The sequence below is a fragment of the Orcinus orca genome, chromosome 20 (assembly GCF_937001465.1).
Source record: "Orcinus orca chromosome 20, mOrcOrc1.1, whole genome shotgun sequence".
In the NCBI taxonomy this organism is placed as follows: Eukaryota; Metazoa; Chordata; class Mammalia; order Artiodactyla; family Delphinidae; genus Orcinus; species Orcinus orca.
Genome location: NC_064578.1, coordinates 27,156,291 through 27,179,072, shown reverse-complemented (window position 1 = coordinate 27,179,072; position 22,782 = coordinate 27,156,291). Strand labels below are relative to the sequence as shown.

At 55.0% G+C, this 22,782-nt stretch overlaps 1 protein-coding gene across 12 annotated transcripts in view; it reads right to left on the bottom strand.

Annotated features, from left to right (window-relative positions):
• Positions 1–16,575, bottom strand: part of KIFC3 (kinesin family member C3) — a 35,635-nt gene extending 19,060 nt beyond the window's left edge. For 2 of the 12 annotated variants that reach the window (XM_033419043.1, XM_049702849.1), the window contains exons 1-4: positions 12,319–12,526; positions 9,616–9,758; positions 6,029–6,167; positions 2,910–3,112 (exon numbers count right to left, since the gene is read on the bottom strand). In XM_033419043.1, coding sequence (XP_033274934.1) covers positions 2,910–3,112; positions 6,029–6,167; positions 9,616–9,758; positions 12,319–12,484 — 651 coding nt within the window. In that variant the 5' untranslated portion in view covers positions 12,485–12,526. Of the gene's footprint in view, positions 1–2,909; positions 3,113–6,028; positions 6,168–9,615; positions 9,759–11,943; positions 12,206–12,318; positions 12,527–16,430 lie in introns of those variants that run through there. The other 10 variants (XM_049702850.1, XM_033419040.2, XM_033419051.2 and 7 more) reach the window with 10 other exon arrangements.
• Between the last annotated feature and the right edge of the window lie 6,207 nt (positions 16,576–22,782).

The following is a 22,782-nucleotide window of genomic DNA, read 5'->3' as shown; positions in this document are numbered from 1 at the left end:
CATACTATTATTATCGCCATTTTACAGGAAGAAAAACTGAGGTTCCAAGAGATTAAGTCATGGTTAGGCAACTTGTTCAAGGTCACCTGACCACTAAGTGGTGACCCTAGGACTGGAACTCCTGCAGAGCAACGTATAGAAGACCAGAAAGGTCAATCTGTGCCAAACCACAGTGAGGCTGACAGGAGACCAGAGCACACAGAAGTGACACCTCACAAGGCACAGCGCTTTACAGTTTACCATCCATTTTCCTGTCCAGCCCCATAACTGAGCTGCCCAATAACCACGAAGCAACATCTATTTGACCCAGTGTCGAGACTGGTAAATGTAGGCTCAGAGAGGAAGTGACTTGCTACGGCTGCACAGCCAGGACTAGGACCCTACTCACGTGATTCCAAATCCAACACCATTCCTGTAACAATGATTGGCGGTGGTGGCAGTGGCGACACCAATAATACTGGGTCATCTCACCAGGTACTGTTATTATGTCCATTTTAGAGATGAGGAAACTGAGGTGCAGAGCAGTAATTAACTAGCCCAAGGTCACACAGCTAATGAGTAGTGCCAAAGTCAGGATCTGAACCCAGCTCTAGGACCAAGTGGTCGGCCACAGCTCTACGGAGTCAGACTCTCCAAAGAGTGGCTCAGAGACCTGGAGCTTCAGGGGCATCTCCTGAGATATTTTTCAGAAAAGAACTGGCAGTCAGAAAATTCAGGAAAAAAATATGAGCAAAGACCAGGAACCATTCTGAATTCTCCAAATCATCCAGAGGCGCGGAGGTTGGCCGGGGGGGGGGGGGGGGGGGGGGGTCAGGCGCATCTGGAGAGCTGGCCCTCAAGGACACCAAAGAGGCTGACATGCTTGACCTGCAACTTCCCCTCTAAAAAGTCAGTCAATTTTGCTAATTCAAGGAAAAAGCGTTTCTTAAACATTTGTTTAAAGTCGCAAAAGACCGTATATTGTTATTTAATTTACGCGCAACATTCAGAAAAGGTAAATCCATGCAAACGAACAAAGAGAAAAGCAGAGCAGGGTGGCCAAGGGTGGGGGGAGGGGCACATGGGAGTGAAAATAGGTCTTCGCAGGGTGATAAAAATGTTCTACAATTAGACAGTGGTGATGGCTGCGTCACCAATATACTTAAGACCGTAAACTGTACACTTCAAAGGGGTGAGTTTCATGGTATGTGAATTACATCTCAGTCAAGTTCTTTAAAAAACAAAACTTGTTTCAAAAGTGAAGTGCCCGGACAAACTAAACCAAGGGGAGGAAGAGCTCTTGCCACAGGTCAGACATGCGTCCTGCAGGGAGGGCCCTAGACCAGCCCCACAGCCCCATGGGGCAGCACCTCGTGCCACGTTCCAGCTACACAAGCCTTGGTTCGCCCTGAGATTCATTCTGCTCCCCCTGCCACGGTCCCTTTGCACTGACTGTTCCCTCAGCTCAGAATGAATGCACTTCCTCTGCTCCGTGCCGGACCTCAGCTCCAGAGCCGCTTTCTCAGGGAGGCTGCCCCTGACCTCCCCTACAGGTCCTGATCTCCCCGACAAAGGCACGTGGTAGAAACCCTCATTCCCTGTGTGTGTACCCGCCTGCAGAGCCCTCGTTACTCTTCCAACTTTCATAAGTGCATGTAACAAACATCTGTCCTCCCCTAGACCACAGCCTCCGTGCTCAGGCCAGGGCGTGCCTGTCCACCTGGGCATCCCCACTGCTCAGCTGGGTGCCCATACAAACCAGGCGCCCCGCAGACATCTGAGGCAGAAACACAGGCGGGCACCGCAGGAGGCAACAGTGATACAAAGCTGGTGGGTCACACCTGCCACGAGGAGCTCCCATTAGTGGGGCAGACAGGCCCAGAGGCGGCAAACAATGAGGTCACTGTACAAGCGGGAGACACAGGGCACTAGGGATGCCCCAAGGAGGCCCACCCAGCTCAGCCAAGGACAGGTAGTCAGGACAGAGTCCTTGAGGACACGCTTGTAAGCTGGGAAAATGCTGCATTTTAAAAGTGCATGAAAATAACCTGCTGCCCCTGGAACTGAGAACGGTATTCAGTGATGTTCCCCCCGAGTAGAAGGTCCACATGCTGGGAAATCACAGAGAAAGAAGCTGACCCAACCGAAGGCAGGGCTTTCCAGAGAGAGCTCAGGCCCAGGAGCTCAGGCATGGGCTCCAACATGGGGATGGTTTGGAGACAGGGCTGGGGACCTTGGGGAAGTGGGGAGGGTCAGACACAGGCACGAGAGACAGACACGGACAATTAAGAGTGGGGAGCTGAGCCCCAGGAAAGGGGTCTCGGGGCCTAGGTGGTGATGGGAAGGAGGGTGAATTAGCCAGGCATACGGAGGAGGGCTAGGGGTCAGCCCACAGGGACTGTGGCGTCCCCAGCGTCCTCCTGGCTAGCTAATAAAGGAGGAGCCCTAGAACCTTCACTTTCTAGGGCTTCCAGAGATTTGAGAGCTCCCTTCTCTCACTTGCACACATGCCAGCCTCTCATCTCCTGCCAGTTTTCCGTGGGGTGACCTCTGCAATGAGTTTGGTCCACCTGGGCTGCCCAAGCCAGGGCACCTTGGAAGATGGAGTGGACTCAGCACTGGCCTCGGGACGGGAACACCCCTGCGCTTTCCTGATCCACTCATGCCTACACGTGCTGCCTGTCACTCCTGGAGAGGGGGGTCCTGGCCCCTGCTAACCACGAGGAATGGGGCGCACGGATGGCCAGCATGGGAGGCCCAGGCCTCTGATTCTCGCCACCTCGCCCTCTCGTGCACACCCAAGCCAGGCGCGGAGACCCCATCCGTCCATTATCCTGGTGGTCTGGTGGGTTCCGGGTGCCCTGGGCGATGTCCTCCGACCTGCTCCACAGTGGGCAGCGGCCTCAGCCCGTCCCATCCTCCCCAGGTACCTGATTCTGCAGCTGGGTGGATGTGGCTTGCTGATCACTGTCGCAGACAGCCAGCCTCTCCCGCAGGGCCACCAGCTCCTCCTGTAGCTGGGCTTTCTCCTCCTGCAGCTGGGACATGGCCTCCACCATCCTATGTACCACGGGGGCCGCACCTGGCGGCCCCGACAGGCTCGAGCACCTCCCGCTGCCAAAGAGCCGCCCACCTATGAGCAAAGCAGCCGCCGATCAGCAGGGCAGCAGAGGCCCCAGCCTGGCCAAGGACAGGGGGCCCGTCATGGCAGGGGAGGGGATGCAAGCAGAGGGGACGAGGGAGCCGGGCAAGGGCTGGGGGCGGCAGCAGCATGGGTTAGCCGGGGGCCTCCAGGGCCTGCCTCGGACGAAGCCGCTTCACAGCAGGCAGCTTCTGGGGGGTGGAACTGCCTAGACCAGGACTTAGGAAAGCAGCTTCCACTGATTACTCCCCCAAAGCCTGTGTTCTAGGTCTGATGCGCAATACCCTCTCCATGGCCAGCCTGCGTGGACTTGCAGCTGAGAAAGACATAGCTCTAGCAACAGCTGTTCTCTCCTCAGAAAACACTATTCTTGGTGGAACATGATTTCTTTAAACCCCAAACCCTCTCCAGAGTACAGAAGAGAGGCGGGGGCTCCCCAGCCTGCCCCCTGCCTTCCACAGCGAGTGGTTACCCGCACACAGAGAGGGAGCAAGTGGAGGTGTGCGTGTGCAAGGGACAGACAGACCAGGACACGGGGACAGACACAGCACGTGGGCAGGAACACAGCCAGGCGCGCTCCCAGGTGGACCCCTGCGGGATTGAGCACAGGGACCTCACAGGAACGAGGAAGGGATAAACACAGGGGTGGGTGGCGCCTCAGCCTTCCACCGTCCTGTCACCGAGAGCAGAAGAGACACAGACAGACAGATAGAAGGACAGAGACACACAGTCAAGGCCTGTGACCCGCTAATGGGGCCTGGCATGCTTGTCACAGCTTGCTTTGGCCCCAAGAATGGCCACGGTCTCTGCAGGTGGGGAACTGGCAAGGAGGCGGGGCAGTGGGGCGGAGGAGAGGCTGGAAGGGCAGGGATCTTCAGGCAGCCCAAACTTGGCCAAAGCCTGAGAGGCGGGGCCAAGTGTCCAAGAGTGAAGCATGAAGAGTGGCATCTGCTGGCCACGAGCCTCCACCCTACCTCAGAGCACCAGGGTGTCTGGGCTCCGCCACACTGTGTGGGCAGGACGTGGTGGCGGGGGGATCCCAGACTCTGGAAACAAAGCCACCTGCACCTGAAGTCACACATCCCAGCTTCAACCCACAGGGAGGTGGCGAGTGTGCTGCTCACTGAGACAGCACAGAAGCCAAAGCAGCAGCCTGGCTTTGGGACTGGGCTGGAGCGGGGAGCGCAGATGGAGCTGATTCCAGGCTGGGCAGGACGTCTCCGCACTGGGCCCAGGAGAGGTAGACAGTGAGAAGCCGCTCTCACTCTAAAGGGAGCAGGCCACGCACACACACACTGCCTTTTCGCTTCCTCCCAACCCCGAGGGACAGCTCCGACTCAAGGCCCTCTGGAAAGCGGGAACAGGGGCCATCACCGGCTGGCTAGGAGCCCTGGCCGTGCGGCCTGCATGTGACACAGCATGCGTGGCACACACAGTTGGCCAAGCTTCTGCTCTCTGTTCTAGAGAGAGCGAGCTCAGACAGATGCTTCCAGGCCTGCACACGGGGCTGCCATGGGCAGCATGTGACCAGCACAGCCCTCTGCCCTCTGCAGACTGCCGTGGTGTGGCAGGAAATGCTCTTGACTCCAGGTCCAAGAGCTGGTTCTGCCACTTCAGACAAGCATGGGAGGGCCCCTCAGGGGCTTCCTTTGTAAAATGGGGACAATGGTCCTTATCCGGAGGCAACCTTGGGCAAGAGCCTGGAACCCACGAGGGATGCGCAGGTGTGAGTGAGTGTCACCCAGCAGGACATGGAATGGCCCTTCCTGCCCGGGACACTGCTCATCTCACCCTCAGAGCCCACAGCCAGGGGAGTTCACCTTGACCTGGGCACAGTGCCCGTGTGTCAGGGGAGCCAAGAGGGGCCCGGAGAGCACTTGCTGGGCAAGAAAAGACCTAGAGGAAGCTAAGGGACAACAGCAGCGGAGGAAGAGGTGAGATCAAAGGAGCACTTAAGGGCGGGGACTGAGGGACCTTTGCACCCTCATAGTAGGTCAGCTGTCAGTCCGAGTTTTCAGAAGACAGTTTTTTTCTCAGAGACCCTGCCTGGACACGGCCCCTCAAGGACACTCAGGCTCGGGGGTCCCATCCCCGGACCCACTGACAAGAGTCAGTCCTCCGGATTGGCTGGACGATGCCCCCCCTTCCACACCCCGGCCAGACCCCGACACCGGCCCCCGAATCAGTGCCGGGCCCACGGGTGAAGGCGGCTCTGGATCAACCTCAGAGAAGGGAGTGGTTCCTTCCACCTCGCAAGTTCAGACAACAAATCAAGCTCTGACAGGAGGAGGCAAACCCTCGCTCTTGGCCTTCCCCTCAGGCTCCTTGAGAAAGGCCAGCTCCTTTCCCCCCTCGCTCTTGGCCTTCCCCTCGGGCTCCCTGAGGATGCACTTTCCCAGTGACTGCTGGGCTCTGGGTTCTTGCTGGGGAACCCCACAAAGGGGGCACACAGCCTCTTCCAGAGCCTGTCAGCCTTGCCGGAGAAGAGCGGAGCCACCAGCTCCTCTCTCCCAGCCTCGACGCAGCAGAGCGAAGCCGTGTCCTAGGGCTTCTGGGTCCCTGATGGACCCACGGAGACAAAAGGAGGGGGTCAGGCCTCTCTCTGCAGGAGGTGGCGTCTTTGAGGCTGCCACCTTCACCCTGCTTTTGACAGGCGCTGGGGAAAAGACAAAAAGCGGGGAAATTCAACCCCAGCCCATGCCGGCCAAAGCTGCTTATCACCGGTGGCGCGGCAGCGGCCCTGGGAGGAGGGTGTCCCTGGAGTGGGGACGGGCAGGCTGCAGTCTCTGAGTTCCACGTCCAGGGGGCCACCTCCAGGGGAGGAGGACGGTGTCTGGGACAAGAGCCTCCCCTCCGACACCGGCTTTAGCCTGGGCTGTGCCAGGTCAGCGGGCAGACTTCCTTTACCTGTTTTCTCTACATTCATGGTGCCACCAGCTTCTTGGGCCTCCCGGCCCCTCCTGGGGGCCGGCGCCTGCCTCTTCGGGAGTTTCTCTTCTTTCGCCCCCTGACTCTTGCTCTCGCACCCCTTGTCCCGCAGGGCCTGCTGCCAAGACACAACCAAAATCCTCACGTGAAGGGGGAGGGGGACTGTGGCGGGGAGGGGACCCCCCCTTGAGCCTGAGGACGGTGCGCTCCTGGAGCTGGTGAGGACCTCAGACCCGGCCAGCCCATCCCTCACGCTGTGGGTGGAGACAACGAGGCCCGGAGTCTGGAAGAAAACATGCCCAGATCTCACAGCAAGAGGGGGGCAGTGCGTCCTCCTGGCCCCCATCAGCAGCCAGCCCTCTGTGCCAGCAAACAAGGTTCCTGGGCACTTAGAAACCCTCAGGTGAAGCTCACTCAGCTGACCTGTGAGCCCCGAGTCACCACTGCAGTGGCCTGATCGCTTCAGGTGCACTGTCCCAACATTCACAGGTTTGTCCAGCCCCACCAGGCACACGGCAGTCTCAGGGCAATGCCCGCTGCCCCCCATCATGATGTCAGCTGCCCTCACCTTCAAACGGCACCAGCCTGGGACTGCCTAGAAGGGGGCACCCGGGTCCATATGAGCAGGGAAAGGCCGTGGCCCACCGCCCAACATGGCTATCCGGGACCGCAGGACCCTGTCTCTAGGTCAAGGAGGAACCAAGGCAAAGAAGGCTGAGGTAGAACAGACCAGTGAACTGGTGGGGAGACGGAGGGGAGAGGCAGAAAGAGTCTCTCACGCAGAGAAAACCACCTGCAGCTCACACAGAAAGACGTCCAAGGCAAGCAGCAGAACCACACGTAACGTGCGATTCCATTTAAGGATAATGGAAATAAAAGAGGCCTCCAAAAAAAATCTGGGGAAATATACACTGGTTTCCTCTGAGAGGTCGGATGATGGTGCAGGGGCTAAGAGGAGAAATATGCAGCATTTAAACTCTGGGGGAAATCAAAAGAAACTTCACCGAGAGAGTGGGAAGAAAGGAAAGCCTTTACATTTCATTTTGCATCTTTTTGGCATTTGCATTTTTAACCTCGTAAGCTTCTATGGTGTACTGCTTTGTTGTCTCTGATAACAGAAGTTAGCTGGCAAGGCAGATTACAGACACTTTTGTGCGTGTCTTTGTGCCCACCTTATTCAAAACAAAAAGACAAATGCTACGTTTAAAAAATGTTCAGAGCCTGGGGTCGGAAAGGCCTGGGTGTGAAGCCTGGCTCAGGTGAGCTGTGTGACCGTGGGCAAGTTACTTACCTTCCCTGGAGTTTCATTTCCTCATTCTTAAAACAGCAACTCTACTTTCTGCTTGAGAAGGGAGGGTGGTGAGCAGTCTCTCGTATTTAGGAAAATTCCCATGACTTAATTTTGTCCCCACCCTGTGACCAACTGCCACACCAGCACGAGCAGCCTTGTCACTGGTGGCGGCAACGGGGGCAGCTGGAAGTTTCCATTTGCCGCCCAGAGCAAAGGTTACACTATTTCTGGCCTGTTGGCCAAGCCACAGGATGGGCAGGCAGGCCCCCGGGGGGTTGGGAATTTCTGCAGCCTCCGAAGGGAGCGACTCAGGTTGTAACTGCTTGAGAAGCTGGCAGGGGACCCACTGGGTCCCCTCACTGTGTCTGGGTCCCTACTTGGGCCCCACATCCGCCGCCCACCTTGAAGCCCCTATAAACAGAACGAAGCTTCAACGGCCCAGGACACAGCTGTGGAAACTGGTTGCTGGTGGGAGCTTCTCAGATCCTCAGCAGACCTGCTGACCCCAGGACTCAGCGGCAACCACAACCCAACACCCCATAATCAAAATCCGAGAACAGAGCCTCCGCCCAGCTCAAGGCTGCTGGTTTCTGACCACCTCCCGATTTAATTACCAATGGCTCAAGTCATAAAAAATGGTTTCTTTAACATAAAAACAGTTTCTTTAACTGTCCCTGCAACATGCTTTTCTCGCAGACCTTACAGATAAAAGAAGGACCATTCGGTTCCATTTTCAGATGAACCACATAAGAAGGGCGGACAAAAACCCAGAAGCCCAAGATTGTCCCTGAAGCGACAAACAAGGGGTCCATGTTCAGACCCGGCTTGGGGCCACACGAGGGAGGACAAACACAAAGGGCACGTATTTCCCACAGCCCCTCCTGCCCTCCATCTGCATGTGTCCCTTCAAGGCGGCCCCCTCATGCACAATCTTTCTTGCGGGGAGGGGCCTTCATCCCCTCCTTCATCCTCGGCCACTATGTCAATGTTTGCGCATACATTTGTGATCATTTGATTACTCCTGGCCTCTCTGCTGGACTGCTGGGTCTATTTCTCTTCTCTGCTGTGTGCTGGCACCTAACAGAGTAGGCACTTCATAAATACCTGTTAAGAAATGCATCCATTTAAAAATTACAGAGCCTGTGCTATCCTGAAATTGCTCAAGCTGTAGCTGCATGAATGCATCGGTATTTGTTTAAGGATCTCTTTGCAATCAGAAACAACACAGAGGATCAGTTAGATAAACCCTGAAGTAGAATATTATGCAGCAGTTTAAAAGAATGAGGTAGTTCTCTAAATATTGACAGGCGTGAAGAAATAACCAAGACTTACTGTTGAGGGAAAGAGCTAGTCACAGAACAGAAGGTAAAAATAAAGAATAAAAATTGTATAAATCCAACGAAGTGGTTGTACAGGAAAGATAAATAAACACCAAACTCTTCATAGTGGATTTCTCAAAGATACAGGATGACGGGAGACATTCAATTTCTAGATATTATATTCCTGCCACGTGTGAATTCTTTACACCATGTGTTATAAAGCTCATTATGTTCAGATCCCAACTTGCTGTGTGACCACTAGCAAGTTACTTGACCTCTCTGAGCCTCCCTTACTTCATCCATAAAACTCACATAAAACGGTAACCGTGTCTTGGACTGATGTGAGACATACAATACATGCCACAAAGCCTGGTACAAAGTCAGTGTTCAATGAGGAGCAGCTATTACTATTGCTATCATGATGTATTAATTCTACAACCAAATACTACACATATATACGTAAAGTTTGTCTTTTGAAAGTCACATGATAACTGACTTGCAGTGATAACTGCAAGAGAAAAGAACCCAAGTTTTGGTAAAGTCCTCTGTCTAGCTTTAGGTTCTCACTTTAAACGAGGAAATGTAAATAAGTATTGCCCCATGGACTCATATGCCCTAGTGGGAATAAACAGCTCCCCTAAAAACCTGCCCATCTTCCCAATAGCTCCTCACTGAAGGCCCCACAGTTCCCACTTTAACACTTCAGCCAGGGCGTGGCTGAGAAGCTGCCGTCATCTCCTGTGAGATCTCCCCCAAGCTAACCTAATAAGCACATTGCCCCATTCAGGCAGGCTCAGGGTGGATGTGCCGTGAGGAGCTTGGCAAGAGGCAGAAGGCAGGCCCCCAGCTCTCCCTCCCTGCTTCCCTCCCCGGAGAAGGAAGCTGCTGGAGCTCAGAGGGCCACGGCACACTGGCCCAGCTCGAGCCCTGGCATTTCTGACCGCCCCAGGGCTCACCTGCAGGGTCAGGTAGAGCCTGTGAGGGCTCCCGGGGCTCGCCCAGTCCACGCTGAGGGCTCGGCACTGAGCCAGGGCCGGGCGAGCTGCACTTCGGGTGCTGGAGTCCTCGTCGCCGCCAGCCGGGCTGTCTCTTCCACGCCCTGTCCCAGGACAGAGGAGACAGGTGAGATGCTTGATGCTGGCTGGAGACTGCTGGCCGGGGACCACTGGCCAGGGCCGTGCCTGAGCTCCCCTTTCACACACTCCAGGCAGCCCAGGTGCTGCCAGGAGGGACTCACACGCCCTCACATGCCTGCCCTACACAGAGGGAAGGCCTGGCACTCGGCGGGGGCTGCGCTCCTTCCTAACCACAAGCCACCCTGGGATCCTCTGCAGGAAGTCGCCCAAGACCCCGCGGGAGGCGGCGGGCTCCCCTCCCTCCCCGGTGGCGTTAGGGCTGGCACCTGCCCACTAACACCCTCTACAGACAGCAGCAGAAGGAAGCTGATGCCACCCTGGCTGCGCTAATCTTCACAGGAGGTGCACCCTGGGGCCGCGGCCTCATTACCGAGGCTGCCTCTAGGTGGCAATTTCTCCCCTGCCTTCATAAAGACCAACCCACGCTGGGTGGCGTGGTCCCTGCAGCCTCCAAAAACACACTCAGGACCAGTTAAGGCACATCCGCTCGAGCCTCTGACACACCGCCTCCCTCACTGGGTGCGGGGAGAGGGCTGCAGCAGCGACACCCCATTCACCCCTCCCTTGACCCACCTCCAGAGCCCGTGGGACCAGACGGGGCAGGAGAGGGGATTCGCCTCACAGGGCAAGCCACAGAGCTCCCACCCTGGGGGGCCATCACATCCTGAATGCCAGCACTGGGCCAAGTGCTTTCCAGGCCTTATTGCCCTTCTTGATCCTCAGTTTCCTTCTCAATACAATGGGCATAAGGAACCAAGCTCAGTCCTGCGATGAGGATTAAACGGGGCGACACATGTAAAGTGCTCACACAGAAGGTAGCCAGCAATGCAGGCCATCAGCTCCTCACAACAACGCTGAGAGGTAGGAACTGGAGACCCAGAAGGGTTAATAATGTGCCCAGGGTCACACAGAGCCAGTATTCCAGTCCCATGTGCTACCCCACCCTCTGCTTGCCTACCCTTCTCAAGGCAGCAATGAGAGAGGGGTGGGGGTAGAGAGGCCCAGGGACATCCACAGTGGCTGAGGCTCTACCCAGTGGCAGGCACCACGCTTAGCATTTCACACACACGATTTCACTGGACCTTTGTCTTAAATTTTAAAAGTAGATAAAGGTCTGTATGGTCATATAATCCTCATAACACTAATTTAAGAGACCAATACATACACACATAAGACTAGAATGAACTATATAAAATGTTTAGTGACAGGCTTATAGGTGATTCTTATTTTCCTTCTTATACTTTTCTGTGTTTTTGTTTTGGTTTTTTTAGTTTTCCAAGAGAACATGTTTTTGTTTTTTTTCAATTCTTGCTTTCTTTCTTTCTTTTTTCTTTTTCTTTTTCTTTTTTTTTTTTAACCAGAAAAGCAATACTGTTCATTCACCTTTAATCCTTTGGACAACCTTGTTGGGTAGAGACCATCTTCAGCCCCTTCCAGACAACTGGGGCTACCTGACCCAAAAGCCCAAGCTTTCCCCGGCGCCCTCCAGGGTCACCCCCAGCCTCACTGTCCCCTGTAGAGAGACCTCGGAGGGCAGCACTCTGGCTGCCACCTATGGCACAAGTGTGATGAGAGAGAGGGAACTGGAGTTTGCTATGTGCCCTCTCTGGGCCTCAGTTTTCCCTTCTGTACATAGAGGGGGGCTTGGACCTGATGTCCTGGAGGGACTCTGCCAGCTCAGGCAGGCTGGCAATCTCCCCGTAGGTCAGGGGCAGTCAGACAGCAAACCCCTGAAGGCATCTTGTCTGAAGATGCCCCCGTCCCCACATTTACAGGACAACCTACCCAAGCCAAGGCTGGCAGACAGTCATGGGGCAGCTCCCCGGTCCTGACGATCTAGCTCCCACCGGGAATCAGAGGAGCTGCCCACTTCTTGACGCTGGAGGCACCAGGGGACATGACCCAGAAAGGAGAGCTGCTGTTGACAGCTCCCCCAGGGGCACAGCGGGGGCCCAGACTCGGGGGCTCCCTCACTGCCCACCTGCTGTCGGGGCCACCTTGGATGGCACCTAGAAGGAGCGCATGGCACCCACTCCCTGCCAGGCCACGCTCCGGAGCAGCCTCCGTCCACTCCTCGCCATCCGCGGGCGAGCCCTGGCGGAATCAAGTGTCAGATCCGCGCAGGGCACCGGGCAGCAGTTCACCTACCTTGTTTACCGGTCGCGGGCAGAAACCGGAGCGAGACCACGAGCGCTCCGCCGCCAAGGACAGGCGGATCGCAGAGCCACAGCCACCTGGCCGGGCCAGAGAGCGCGTGGCTATGCGCGGCGTTCTCCCCCTGCGCTACAGACTGCGTTAACGTTTAACTCGGCGTCCCCGGCGTCTCTTTACAGACCGGCGCGGGGCAGGAGCGCCCAGCGAAATTGACGCCCTGACTCCACGCCCGGCTCGCGGGCTGCCGATACCCTGTAATTACCTGACAGCTCTGACTGAGCCTAGGAACTTGCCAGAAACCCCGATCTCATCGCTGGTATCTGGAGGAAGGAAAGGAAATAAAGAGGCATTTTAAAAATGCGGACTCACCAGTTCTCAACCTCCCCGGGCCGGTGTGTGGGAAAGGGCGGGCGGCCGGGCTGGCTGGGGCGGGGCGAGCCATCCCCGGCTCGGGCTCCCCGGCCCGGCCCACTCGCCACAGGCCGCGCAGCGAGGGCGTGGCTCCCAGGTTCCACGTCCTGCGAGACGGGACCATGGCCCGGCGGGGCTCAGCAGCCTCCTCCGGGCGTCGGGCAGCCTGCGGAGAGAGCAAGAAAGCGAGATTGAAGCCCGCTAGCCGGAACCCTCCGCCCCCATCCCAAGCTGATCGGAGCCCACCATCTGGAAGGGTCCGCTGAACTGGGTCACCTGTAAACCAGAGCCCCAACTCGAATGTCCCCCAAGGAGCCCCTGGGCTCACGGGCTGAAACAGAGCCTATCACCATTTCAGGGTACTAGTTAAGGAGAAGGGAGGCTCAGAAGCGGGCAGGGAGCCCATCAGGTTTCTGCAGCGCAATGTGGAGACCCCACAACTCAGCCCCTCCACTCGGAGCCTGGCAGCATAAAGACAGGTCACAGCCCCACACGGAGGAAGCACCAGTCAACAGCGTCTCCATGAATCTATTCAGAAGGGGCCTTGACTGTGGCTGTGACATCAGGCTTACATATAGCAAATTCTCTTAAAATCAGCTCATTCTTGTATTCAACTAGCCTTCACACTGTACCTACAACTGGCAGACACCGAGCTAGGATTTGAAATACAAAGATTCATTCATTCCTCATTTAATAATTATTTACCCAGTACCTGCTGTGTGCCAGGCACCTGCCAGGGGTCCTCTTTGATCAGGAGAGACATGGCCTCAAAGCTCCCTGTCAGGAGGGAGGTAAACACTTCAACAAACCTCCACAATCAAAACAGGATGCAGGGAGGCACCAGGTGGTATGGAGAACGGGGGTGGGTGTGGGGAACACTGGTCTGGGTAGAAAGCCCCATGGGGCCCTTATGAACAGAGCAAAGGAACAGAACAGACTTCTTTTACTGCACAAGTCTTTATTGAGTACCTATTGTGTGCAAAGCAGCTCTGAGGGCATTTAAGATGACATCAAGCTGTGACACCAGACTCAGAAAACAAGTAATGCCATTTACAGAAGAAGCCAAGTCAGCTCGGAGGGGCAATGTGGAGTTTGCTTTTGGTTTTAAAATGGAGTTGGAGGCACCCAAGGACTTTCTAATGGCGCCACCTGGGCTGTAGGCCACTTTCCCTAACCCTCACTGCACTGACCACTCTCTACCAGGCAGTAAAGATATCTGTTTGAACAGTGTCCATCTCCCCTGACCCTCTATGGCTGCCCAGGGTGGGTCCCACAGCACCCAGCCTAGAGCGAAGCTACATCCACACCAAACATCTGGTGATGGCTTTTGGGTGAAGGCCCGGAAATGAATGCACACAAAAGCTCAAACTTAAGCTTGGAAGAGAGCAGGGCTGGAGATGGAGACACAGAACCGGGAGGCTGACGGGGGTCACTGTGGCACAGGTGAGAATGCAATCACCAAAGGTGGTGCAAGATGAGAGGCAACCAAGAAGGATGGAGCTCACTCCAAGTGGGAAGAAAAGCTGGAGAAGGAAGGTCAGAGGTGGCAGGAGCACCAGGCAGGTGCAGAGTCCTCAGAGGTGACCGGAGAGTAAGGGGGAAGGAGAGGATGGTCAGTTCCCAGGGAACCATGGCACGGAGAGGTCAAACTGGAAGAAAGGTCAGTGGAGCAGGGCAGAGGGCAGATGTGGGAAGGCCCAAGGGGGATGGGGGCTAGAGGAAGCTGCCACTTCCTTCACTTTGGAGAAGCTGGCTAGGATGGGAAGGAGAGGATGTGGTATTTAGCATAGGAGAGATGTGCACATGCTGGGTCAACAGAGGGACAGGAGTGACTGAAGCATCGAGAGGCAAGAGAAGAGTGCAAGGATGGGCGGCCTGAACATCTGGTGACCGATGTTCGCAGAGCTGAGCCCTGGAAGAATGCCAGCCTCCTGACTAGGGCGTCATGGTCGCTGCCTTCCTGGACTAAGGAAGACAACTTGGAGGAGGAAGGAGGCTCCTGGGTGCAGTCTCCCTGGGAGGGGGCAGGACTGCCGGCCAAAGGGTGGGTTGGAGGCTAATCCAATATGGGGGCAGCTCTGCTGAGGAAATGGGAGATGGAGAAGTGTGGAATGGAAGGAACCAGGAGGAACCAGATGTCCCCTTCTCCAGGCTGCTTGGCACGGAGCTGGGCGCACAAGCAACCCTGAGGCTCAGCTGCCCAAGGGATAAGGAGGGAGTGAGACAGGCTCCACCTGCATGCCAAGCTGCTGGGAAGGTGAGATGGCGGAGGACACTGAAGGTCGATGTCACAGTTGAGGGAGAAGACTTTTAAAGGGCATCAGCTAAGTCTGAGGGGGTCAGGGACAGAAGGAGACAATATTTCGTTGGTTTCAGGAAGGGAAGTTGTGAGGCAGTCAGGAAGATATCAGGAAGAAAGAGGAAGGATGTGTGCAAGATGCTGAAAAGGAAAAAGCAGCTGAATTTAGCAGCCTGAGGGGTGTGAAGGTCAAAAGTATCAAGGACTTTCAAACAGCCCAAGGCTGGAGACTCAAAAGCCTAGGTCATGGGGCGAGGTGACGGGGGCATATGAGTAGAGTGGTTATGACCGAAAGCTGCTTCAGAACCCGGCTGTGCCACTTACTAGATGTGTGACCCTGGGAGAATTACTTTGTCTCTGTGCCTCAGTATCTCCATCTGTGAAATGGGGAGAACTCTACCTTATAGGGTTGGTGTAAAGTTTAGACAATCATATATACAATGTTCAGAACAATACTGGCATATACAAAGAATACCCAAATTTTATTTTTTCAGTGACCTCTATCCAGTGGTGGGTGGATGCAGAGGGCTGGCTGCAGGAGAGCCAGCACCTGCCTCTCTGGGTTTAGGCCGGGGTAGTAGAGCTACAGCCCCCTTGCCCCAGACCAGGGATATTGCAATGACTGGGGGACACATTTGACAACTGCCCAGAGACTGCTGCCCAGGAGGCTTGGTCTCCCTGGGAGAGCAGGCAGAATGTCAAGGAGGTTGAACAGGGGCTGGACTTCCCCTCCGCACAGTCACACGTCCTGGGTTTTGCAGGTCAACCCAGATTTCAAAATCTCTGCTCCCTGGTGTCCATAAGGACAGCAGAACTCATGACCCTGCGTCCCTAAAATCCAGTCACTGCAAACACAGGGCCCCATTCTGAGACTGCATTCCTTGCAAATGACTCTCTGGCCAAGGAGAGGGTTACTTTTATCAAGGGCATGGGGAACAGCCTGGGCCAGCGTACCGTGCTCACTCAGCCTCAGGCAGACAGAAAGCCAGAGAAGATGAAAGGCCAGGGGTGGCCACGACCCCAAACCTTGAGACAGATGTGTGTACTGGCGGGGGTTGGGGTGTCGGAGGTGCAAATGGTACCAATTTATATGCCGCTTCCTCTTTAAAATCTGCCAGGACCAGGCCCTTCACTGCGCCAGAGTTCTGCTCTAACTCACAACAGGGGGTTGAAGGAGGTGGCTTCTGGCTCGCCCTTCCTGCTGGGCCCGCTCCCCCCCCCGGCCCCCCCCGACCCCCCCTCCGCCAACCGCCCCAGGCTACCGCTGTCAAAGGCTCAATTTCGCCCACTGCCCAGGACGGCACCGGCCCAGGCCCTCCTTCCTAACCTGCGGCTGGCCCACCCCATCCCGGCCCTGCGAAGGGGAAAGTGAACTGCCCAGGGGACCTACGGGGTGGCAGGGCCCGAAACTGCAGCCTTCAGGGGAGCCCTGCGGATGCAGGGACCTCTGCCAGGGGAGGGGGCGGCGCGGACGGGCACGCGGTTCCCCGGCAGTGTCCGGCTTTCCCGGGCCATTGAAATCGGAAAGGGGGTCCCGAGGCTGCTTGGATTCCAGGGGACATGCCGCCCCCATGCCCTGCTCGGCTCAGACTGGACGGCGCAGGCGGGTGGGGGGTAGGATAGCGCAGGGCCGGGTCTCCGGGGCCCGGCCCTCCCTGCGCCCCCCCAACGGGGCCGCGCAGGGGGATCCAGGACGCGACACCCCGAACGACAGGCCGGGCGGAACCCGAGCGCCCAGCCCGTCCTCAGCCCGCGCGAGCCCCGGACTCACCGGCCTAGTGGAGGCAGGATCCCTGCGTCGCCGCAGCGCCCGGGGCTCGGCCCGGCCCTCCAGCGGGAGGCAGCTCCACGCCGCCGCCTCCTCGGCCCGCCCCGCTCCCGCCCCTCTCTGGCCCCTCCCGCACACTTTCCACAGGAAATGATTAACTCCGGGCCGCGGCGCGTTCCCATGGCAACCGGCTCAGACCCAGGTGGGGGGTGGTGGCGCGCGCGCACACGCACAAACTCACACTCGCACGTGGGGCCGCCCACTCTGCTCAGACCTTCCCGTTGAGTGTCCCCACGCCCCACAGACGCCCGTGCACACGTGCGCTCTCACCCCTGGCGCACACGCACCTTCTTCGTGCTCACATACATAGACAGTATACGTGGCTCTCACGTATGTTTGCACACATGCTCTAGTGAGTCCACATGAACACATTCACAGTTCTCACACACATCCCCGCGCTTTTGCACTTAAACTTACACTTTCGTTCTCACCCCCTCAAAGCCTAGTACTACAAAACTTTCGCACACAGTAGTTACTACTCACAGGCATACTTACAAGTGCTCCCTGGCTACCCTTCACACACTCTCACAACCTCTAGTACACGTCTTCTTGACCTTCTAGCGTGCACACTACACACACACGCTTACACAATCTAGCTAGTACGTGTGCACACTTGCACATTCTCACGCACTTTCCACGTGCACTCACATTCCTGTATGGTGCTCAGACTTAACCCCATGCTTTCCCACAAATGCTGCACATGCGCCTGAGTACACAATCCACTTGCACACGCTCACACACGTTCTCACACGCTCTCTGACTCTTTGTCACACTACAGCCTGTACATGCTTTAAAACCCCAGTACACGCTTCCACACACGCTCTAGTTAGTGCACACAGGCATGCACTGTCACACATTAGCACACGGGTTTTCACACACATTTCTCACTAGCTCTATTAGGAATACACAGGCCAGGTTGCCTGCCCAGCCAGGACACCACCTGCTGCCCCCCGCTCCTCAGCCACCCTATTCCCCTCTCGCACCCCCTCAATAGATAAACGTCTTGCAGAGCAGGGAAGCTGTTTGGGATTTTTTAAGGTAAAATATTCCTTTGCATTCCAGTGAAAACAAGTTCAGAATGCAGCCGCTCCGGAGCAGGCAGAAGCTCCTGGTGTAGCCGCAGATGGCCCTCCTCATAGGATGCCCCAGAAGAAGCCTGGGGAGGCCAGGCAGCCGGCCGGCCAAGGAGAACCAGCTGACCCGGAGGAGCCACTCTGTTCTTTGTCTCCCAAACAGAGGCGGCATTTCACTCCAGTGTCAGCAGCAATATTCCCCCTCCAGGGTGTGGAAGGAGGAGAGAGAAAAGAAACTCAGAAGCCAGCCCAGTGCAGGCTGATGGTCCCGCAGACAATCCCGGGAGGGGGGCGCTCTGCCTCTTCCTGTTTAACAGGGGACGACGGCCCGCTGGCCTGGGAGGAGTGAGGAGGGGACTGGAGGGGGGCGTGCAGCTCCAGGTGGTTCTGTCTCTTGCTGCTGAGCAGGCGCTGGGCTGGCCGTCAAGAATCTCAACCAGAGACAGAGCCGAGGTTCTGGGCCTCAGATTGTTCTGGACGCCAGACCAGGACACTCACAATCCCCCTACTGCAAGTGGGTTCGTGTGTGTTTTATTTTCTCACTGAGATGTCCCGGTGCAGGCCCAATAGAGGGTGCCTGTCACGCTTCTGGAATGGTTCCCTGGAGAGAGAGATTTCTAGCTAAGAACCCCAGATAATCCTCCCAATGGGAGAGCAGGCCATAATTTGAGAGGTACCTTCTCTGAATCCCCCTGCCTGCCCTCCAGACAGCACTGGTCAGGGGGACCGCAAGGTTGGATGAGGGCAAATTTTCTCTAGATTTCTGACCAAGTATCTCCCTTTGTTACAGACCTAGCCTTTGATTGAGGAGGGCAGTGGGGTAGGGGTGTCTGTCTTTAAAGTCCTGATATAGAACCGGAGGCCATGTCTTACTTGTGGTCTGTTCGTTGACATTAACTGCAGGTTCCTTCCAACAAAGCCAAAGCCAGATTTTTAAATTAATAATAACATTTATTGTTCCTTTTCTCTGATTACCAAAGTAATAGATGTTCATTGTAACCATAATCCCACCCACTAGAGATAAATGCTGCCAACATTTTAGTACAGTTTTTTTCCTCTGTGCACATAATAGTGACCATTTATCCACAGCTATCACTGTGCCAGGCGCTGCACTGAGCTCTTTAAAAACAAGATCTCATGTAACCCCGAACACCCTTTGAGGTGGGTATCGTCATATCCTCCATTTTCAGGAGGGAAAACTGAGCCTCCTGAAGTTCATTCACAAACTCAGTGTGTGGTAGCGCTGAGATATGAACCCAACAGGTGTGTGTATATATACATATACACAAACATATAGCACTACTATATGTATATAGGTGCCGGAGTTTAAGTTCAAAGCACCTTGGGACTTCCCTGGTGGCGCAGTGGTTAAGAATACACCCGCCAATGCAGGGGACACGGGTTCAATCCCTGGTTCAGGAAGATCCCACATGCCGCAGAGCAACTAAGCCCGTGCGCAACTACTGAGCCTGCGTGCTACAACTACTAAAACCGGCGCGCCTAGAGCCCTTGCTCTGCAACAAGAGAAGCCACCACAATGAGAAGCCCGTGCACCGCAATGAAGAGTAGCCCCCGCTCGCCACAACTACAGAAAGCCTGCGCTTAGCAACGAAGGCCCGACGCAGCCAAAAATAAACAAATTAAATACATAAATTTTTTTGAAGAAGTTCAAAGCACCAGTGAAGGAAAAAGAAAATTGAGACATGTGAGGAAGCATTTTCCGAATTCCAGCAAAACTCTGCCTTGAAATGCAAAACCGATTTGCTTCATGATTGTTGGAATTTAAGATTGCACAATGTCAGGAACTACATACCAATGACTTCAAGGTCATTTCTATCCCAGAAACTTCACTGATGGTTTGTTATGGAGGCTGCCAATTCTCCCTGGCCATACGGAAAGTGAAGGATTTGCCAGAAACTCGGCCACCGCCAACACTGAGGTCCTGAACTCATGAGTGAGGACTCTTGAGTTCAAGAGTGGACTCAGCCTTTAGCCTTGACCTCCTGCCTACCTCCTGGCAGAGGCATAAGGGTCCCACAATAAGGGTCCCTCTTGTGGGAGGGCCACAAGAATGCAGTAGCCAGAACACTGCAGACCCATATGTACATCTACCCCATCCCTCGAGGGGGGGGCGTGAGGGGCAACACCATTGTTGTTCAAAGGGCTTGAAACTCCTTAACTCTCAGGCATCCACCTGAGAGGTAGCCAAGGGCCTGAGGGTTCTTCTGCACAGAAGGCAGCAAGGAGGGGGCAATAACAAGCCAGACTGTGTTTAATCTGATTCTCGTAGCACCCCCGAGTAAAGCACACCTAAGATTTACATGATTTTCCAGTTTAAATGACTTGAGATTCGATCACCTCCAGGCCTTTGCAATGCTATTCTCCCTGCCCAGAAGGCCTCTCTCCTCACCCCACTCCCACCTGCCTCTACCCACCTTCACCTGGCCGGCTCCTGCTGTCCTTCAAGTCCTTCAAGCTTAGAGGTCACCTTCCTTGACCCTCCCAGACACCACAGTCCCCTGACCTCTCACCCCACTGGCAGAACCTCCCACACTGGATCGTAAAGGCCGTTCCTGTCTACAACATGGTCTCCTTGAGGGCAGGGTCCTTTCCTGGCTTGATCACAGGTAAAGCCTCTGCTACAGATTCAGCTCCTACAGGCACTAGGTGCCTGGCATCACATCAGTTTTCGCTGAATAAATAACTAGATCACTTAGAATTTAGAGGGAGAGAACAGGTTGCATTAAGCATATCCAAACAGACTTTCTTCCCATGTAAGTTAACGATAAGTCTTATTATCAAAAGCAAGTAAGTGAAAGGATCCTTAAGGAATTATTTCAATGTGGTCAGTAAGGAGCACCCTGCAGCTGTGAATACGGTATCTGTGCACAGTCCTGGGTAGCAGCTTCTGGAAGTCAGAGAATACCTTCTGGAGCTGAGTCACATAGTGAGTAATCCTGACTCAATTAGCCACTGTTCTGAAGCCACATTTTCCAGTAGCCCTGAAACAGCCCCGTCATGGACAGCACAGAGAGAGCTGGGAAGCTCCCGGAGGGACGGGCGGGGCTCTGCACCCAGCCCTGCAAGCATTCATCGTACTCCTCACCAGCAGCAGGACACGGGCCCTCAACCTCTGAGCATATCGGGGGGCTGGCCCTTGGCTCACACCTGCCAGCTCTGAGGAAGCCACGCTCCTCAGTGGACGTGAAGGGGCTGGGTCTTGCACAACCCCGGGGGCACTGTAAATCCTGTCTCTCTCCTCTGCTACAGACTCAGCTCCTACGGGCACTCCGTACCCAATAGATATTTGAACAAGTGGTACCTTTCTCTCCCTTCTCCATTTCCTGCTCCTTCCGTACCCTCCCTGTCCAAGGGTGCCTTCCTTCTAAAAGCTGTATTAACTGGGGAAACAGTTCTCCCATTTCCAAACCAAGGCAACCCTCCCCTCAATAAAACCACCTTGCTCTAAAATCTCTAGACAGTGACTGCCTCTCTGCACTTGGCAGGGAGATTGGACTTCAGCAGCAATTCCCAGCTCTTAGGTGAGGGGCACCTGAAACCTCTTGATGACGAACTTGGCAGAGAGACCCTGCCCGCAGCATTCCAGGGTTGAAAGCAAACGGGGGTTTGTTTCCGTTATCATTTCCCATCGTCTAAACAATGAGAGGAATGCAAACATCGAGGAGATATGTAATTAAGCATCAGGTAATAAAAAGATTTAAGAAGGATGGCTATGAGAGATGAGCCCTGCCGCCACCGCCCTCCCTCTGAGTCAGCCCTTCCCTGGGATCGTCCAGAAGCCTGGGCTCCCTCTCCCAAAGCTCCCTCCCTAGCTTCTCTTCTTGCTTCTAAATCATTCTCTCTCCTTGTTCTAAGCCAAGACATGCATTATTAACATCATTTCCACTTTTTTTCCAACTTCCCCATTCATTTTTCCCCTCTGCTGCAAATTCTAGGTAGCTGAAGTTTTTTTTAACTTTAATTTTTATTTTTCCTGCACAAGGGCAGGAGAAATCAAGAGAGGAAAAAGCACCCCCCTCTCTGCCAAATCCCACCACCCTTAACTTATTCTCATTGGCTCAGATGTTCTTTCTGGTACTTGACTTTGAACAGACATTACTTCCGTATGAAGGGGAAACTGTATAGAGCAGTGGTTAAAAGTGGGTTTGGGGGTCAGATGATCGTGGGTTTGAACCTTGGCTCTGACACTTCCTCCATGCCTCAGTTTCCTCCTGTGACAACGGGGGGAGCAATAGTGCCTGACTCACTGGGCTGTCTTGAGAAGTAAATAAGAGCAAACATGTGACACCCGGAGCCTGGCGCACCAGCTGCGGTTATAGTGGAAGACAGACCATGGATACAATTTTCTACTCTGCCTTTTTCTCACTTTAAATCACAGGCCAAGCATTTTCCAAGTTACTTTTTCCTACTGGGGCCTGCTCTTTTCTGAACTGCAGGTTCCAGACAGGATGAGGCCCAGGTCCCGTCCGACCTTGGGGTCACACTGTGTAGGGCACAGCCAGCACTCTGTAAAAATGACTGAAAAGAATAAACATTGTGAATGGCTGCGTGATATTCCTCCGAACAGCTCTGCCCCGACTGAACTGGCCGTTCCACGGAATCAGACACGTGAGGAGCTCCCATTTTTTCACATTTATAAATAGCATTGCTGCAACATCTCCCCACATGCAGCCTGTTCATTCCCTGGGGAGAGGGTAGGAGATGGGGGGGAGAGTGGGGTTGTTAATTTCATAAAAATCTGAATAGTCTGAGCTTTTTTTTTTTTTTTTTTTAACACTTTCTAAACATGTTGCCAGATTGCCATCAGAAGGGCTGCACCAAATTTACACTTTACACTGTCGCTGGCAGCATTTTGGACGAGAACTACTTTTCGTACTAATTTACAGTTTTTCTCTCGGATCTGGAATTCTCGCCCAGGCTGGTTCCCTTGCGAGGCATGAGCCATATGAAAAGTCTGAGTGATGGCTGTCAGGGAGGGAAGCGTCTGGTTCCTTTGCTGGGTTTCTGTCTGCTGGGCTGGGCCAGGCCGAGAGCACTGAGTCAGCGCACCCCCTCCCTGCCTGCGCTTCGAACCCCCAGACACTTTCCCAGGTGGGTTCTGGAACATCCCACAACCCTGGAAGATTCTGCTCCGGCGGCCACCAGCATTACTAAGGTTATCCCTGCTCCGACGCCAGCCTGCAACTGCATTCAGGCTTCCG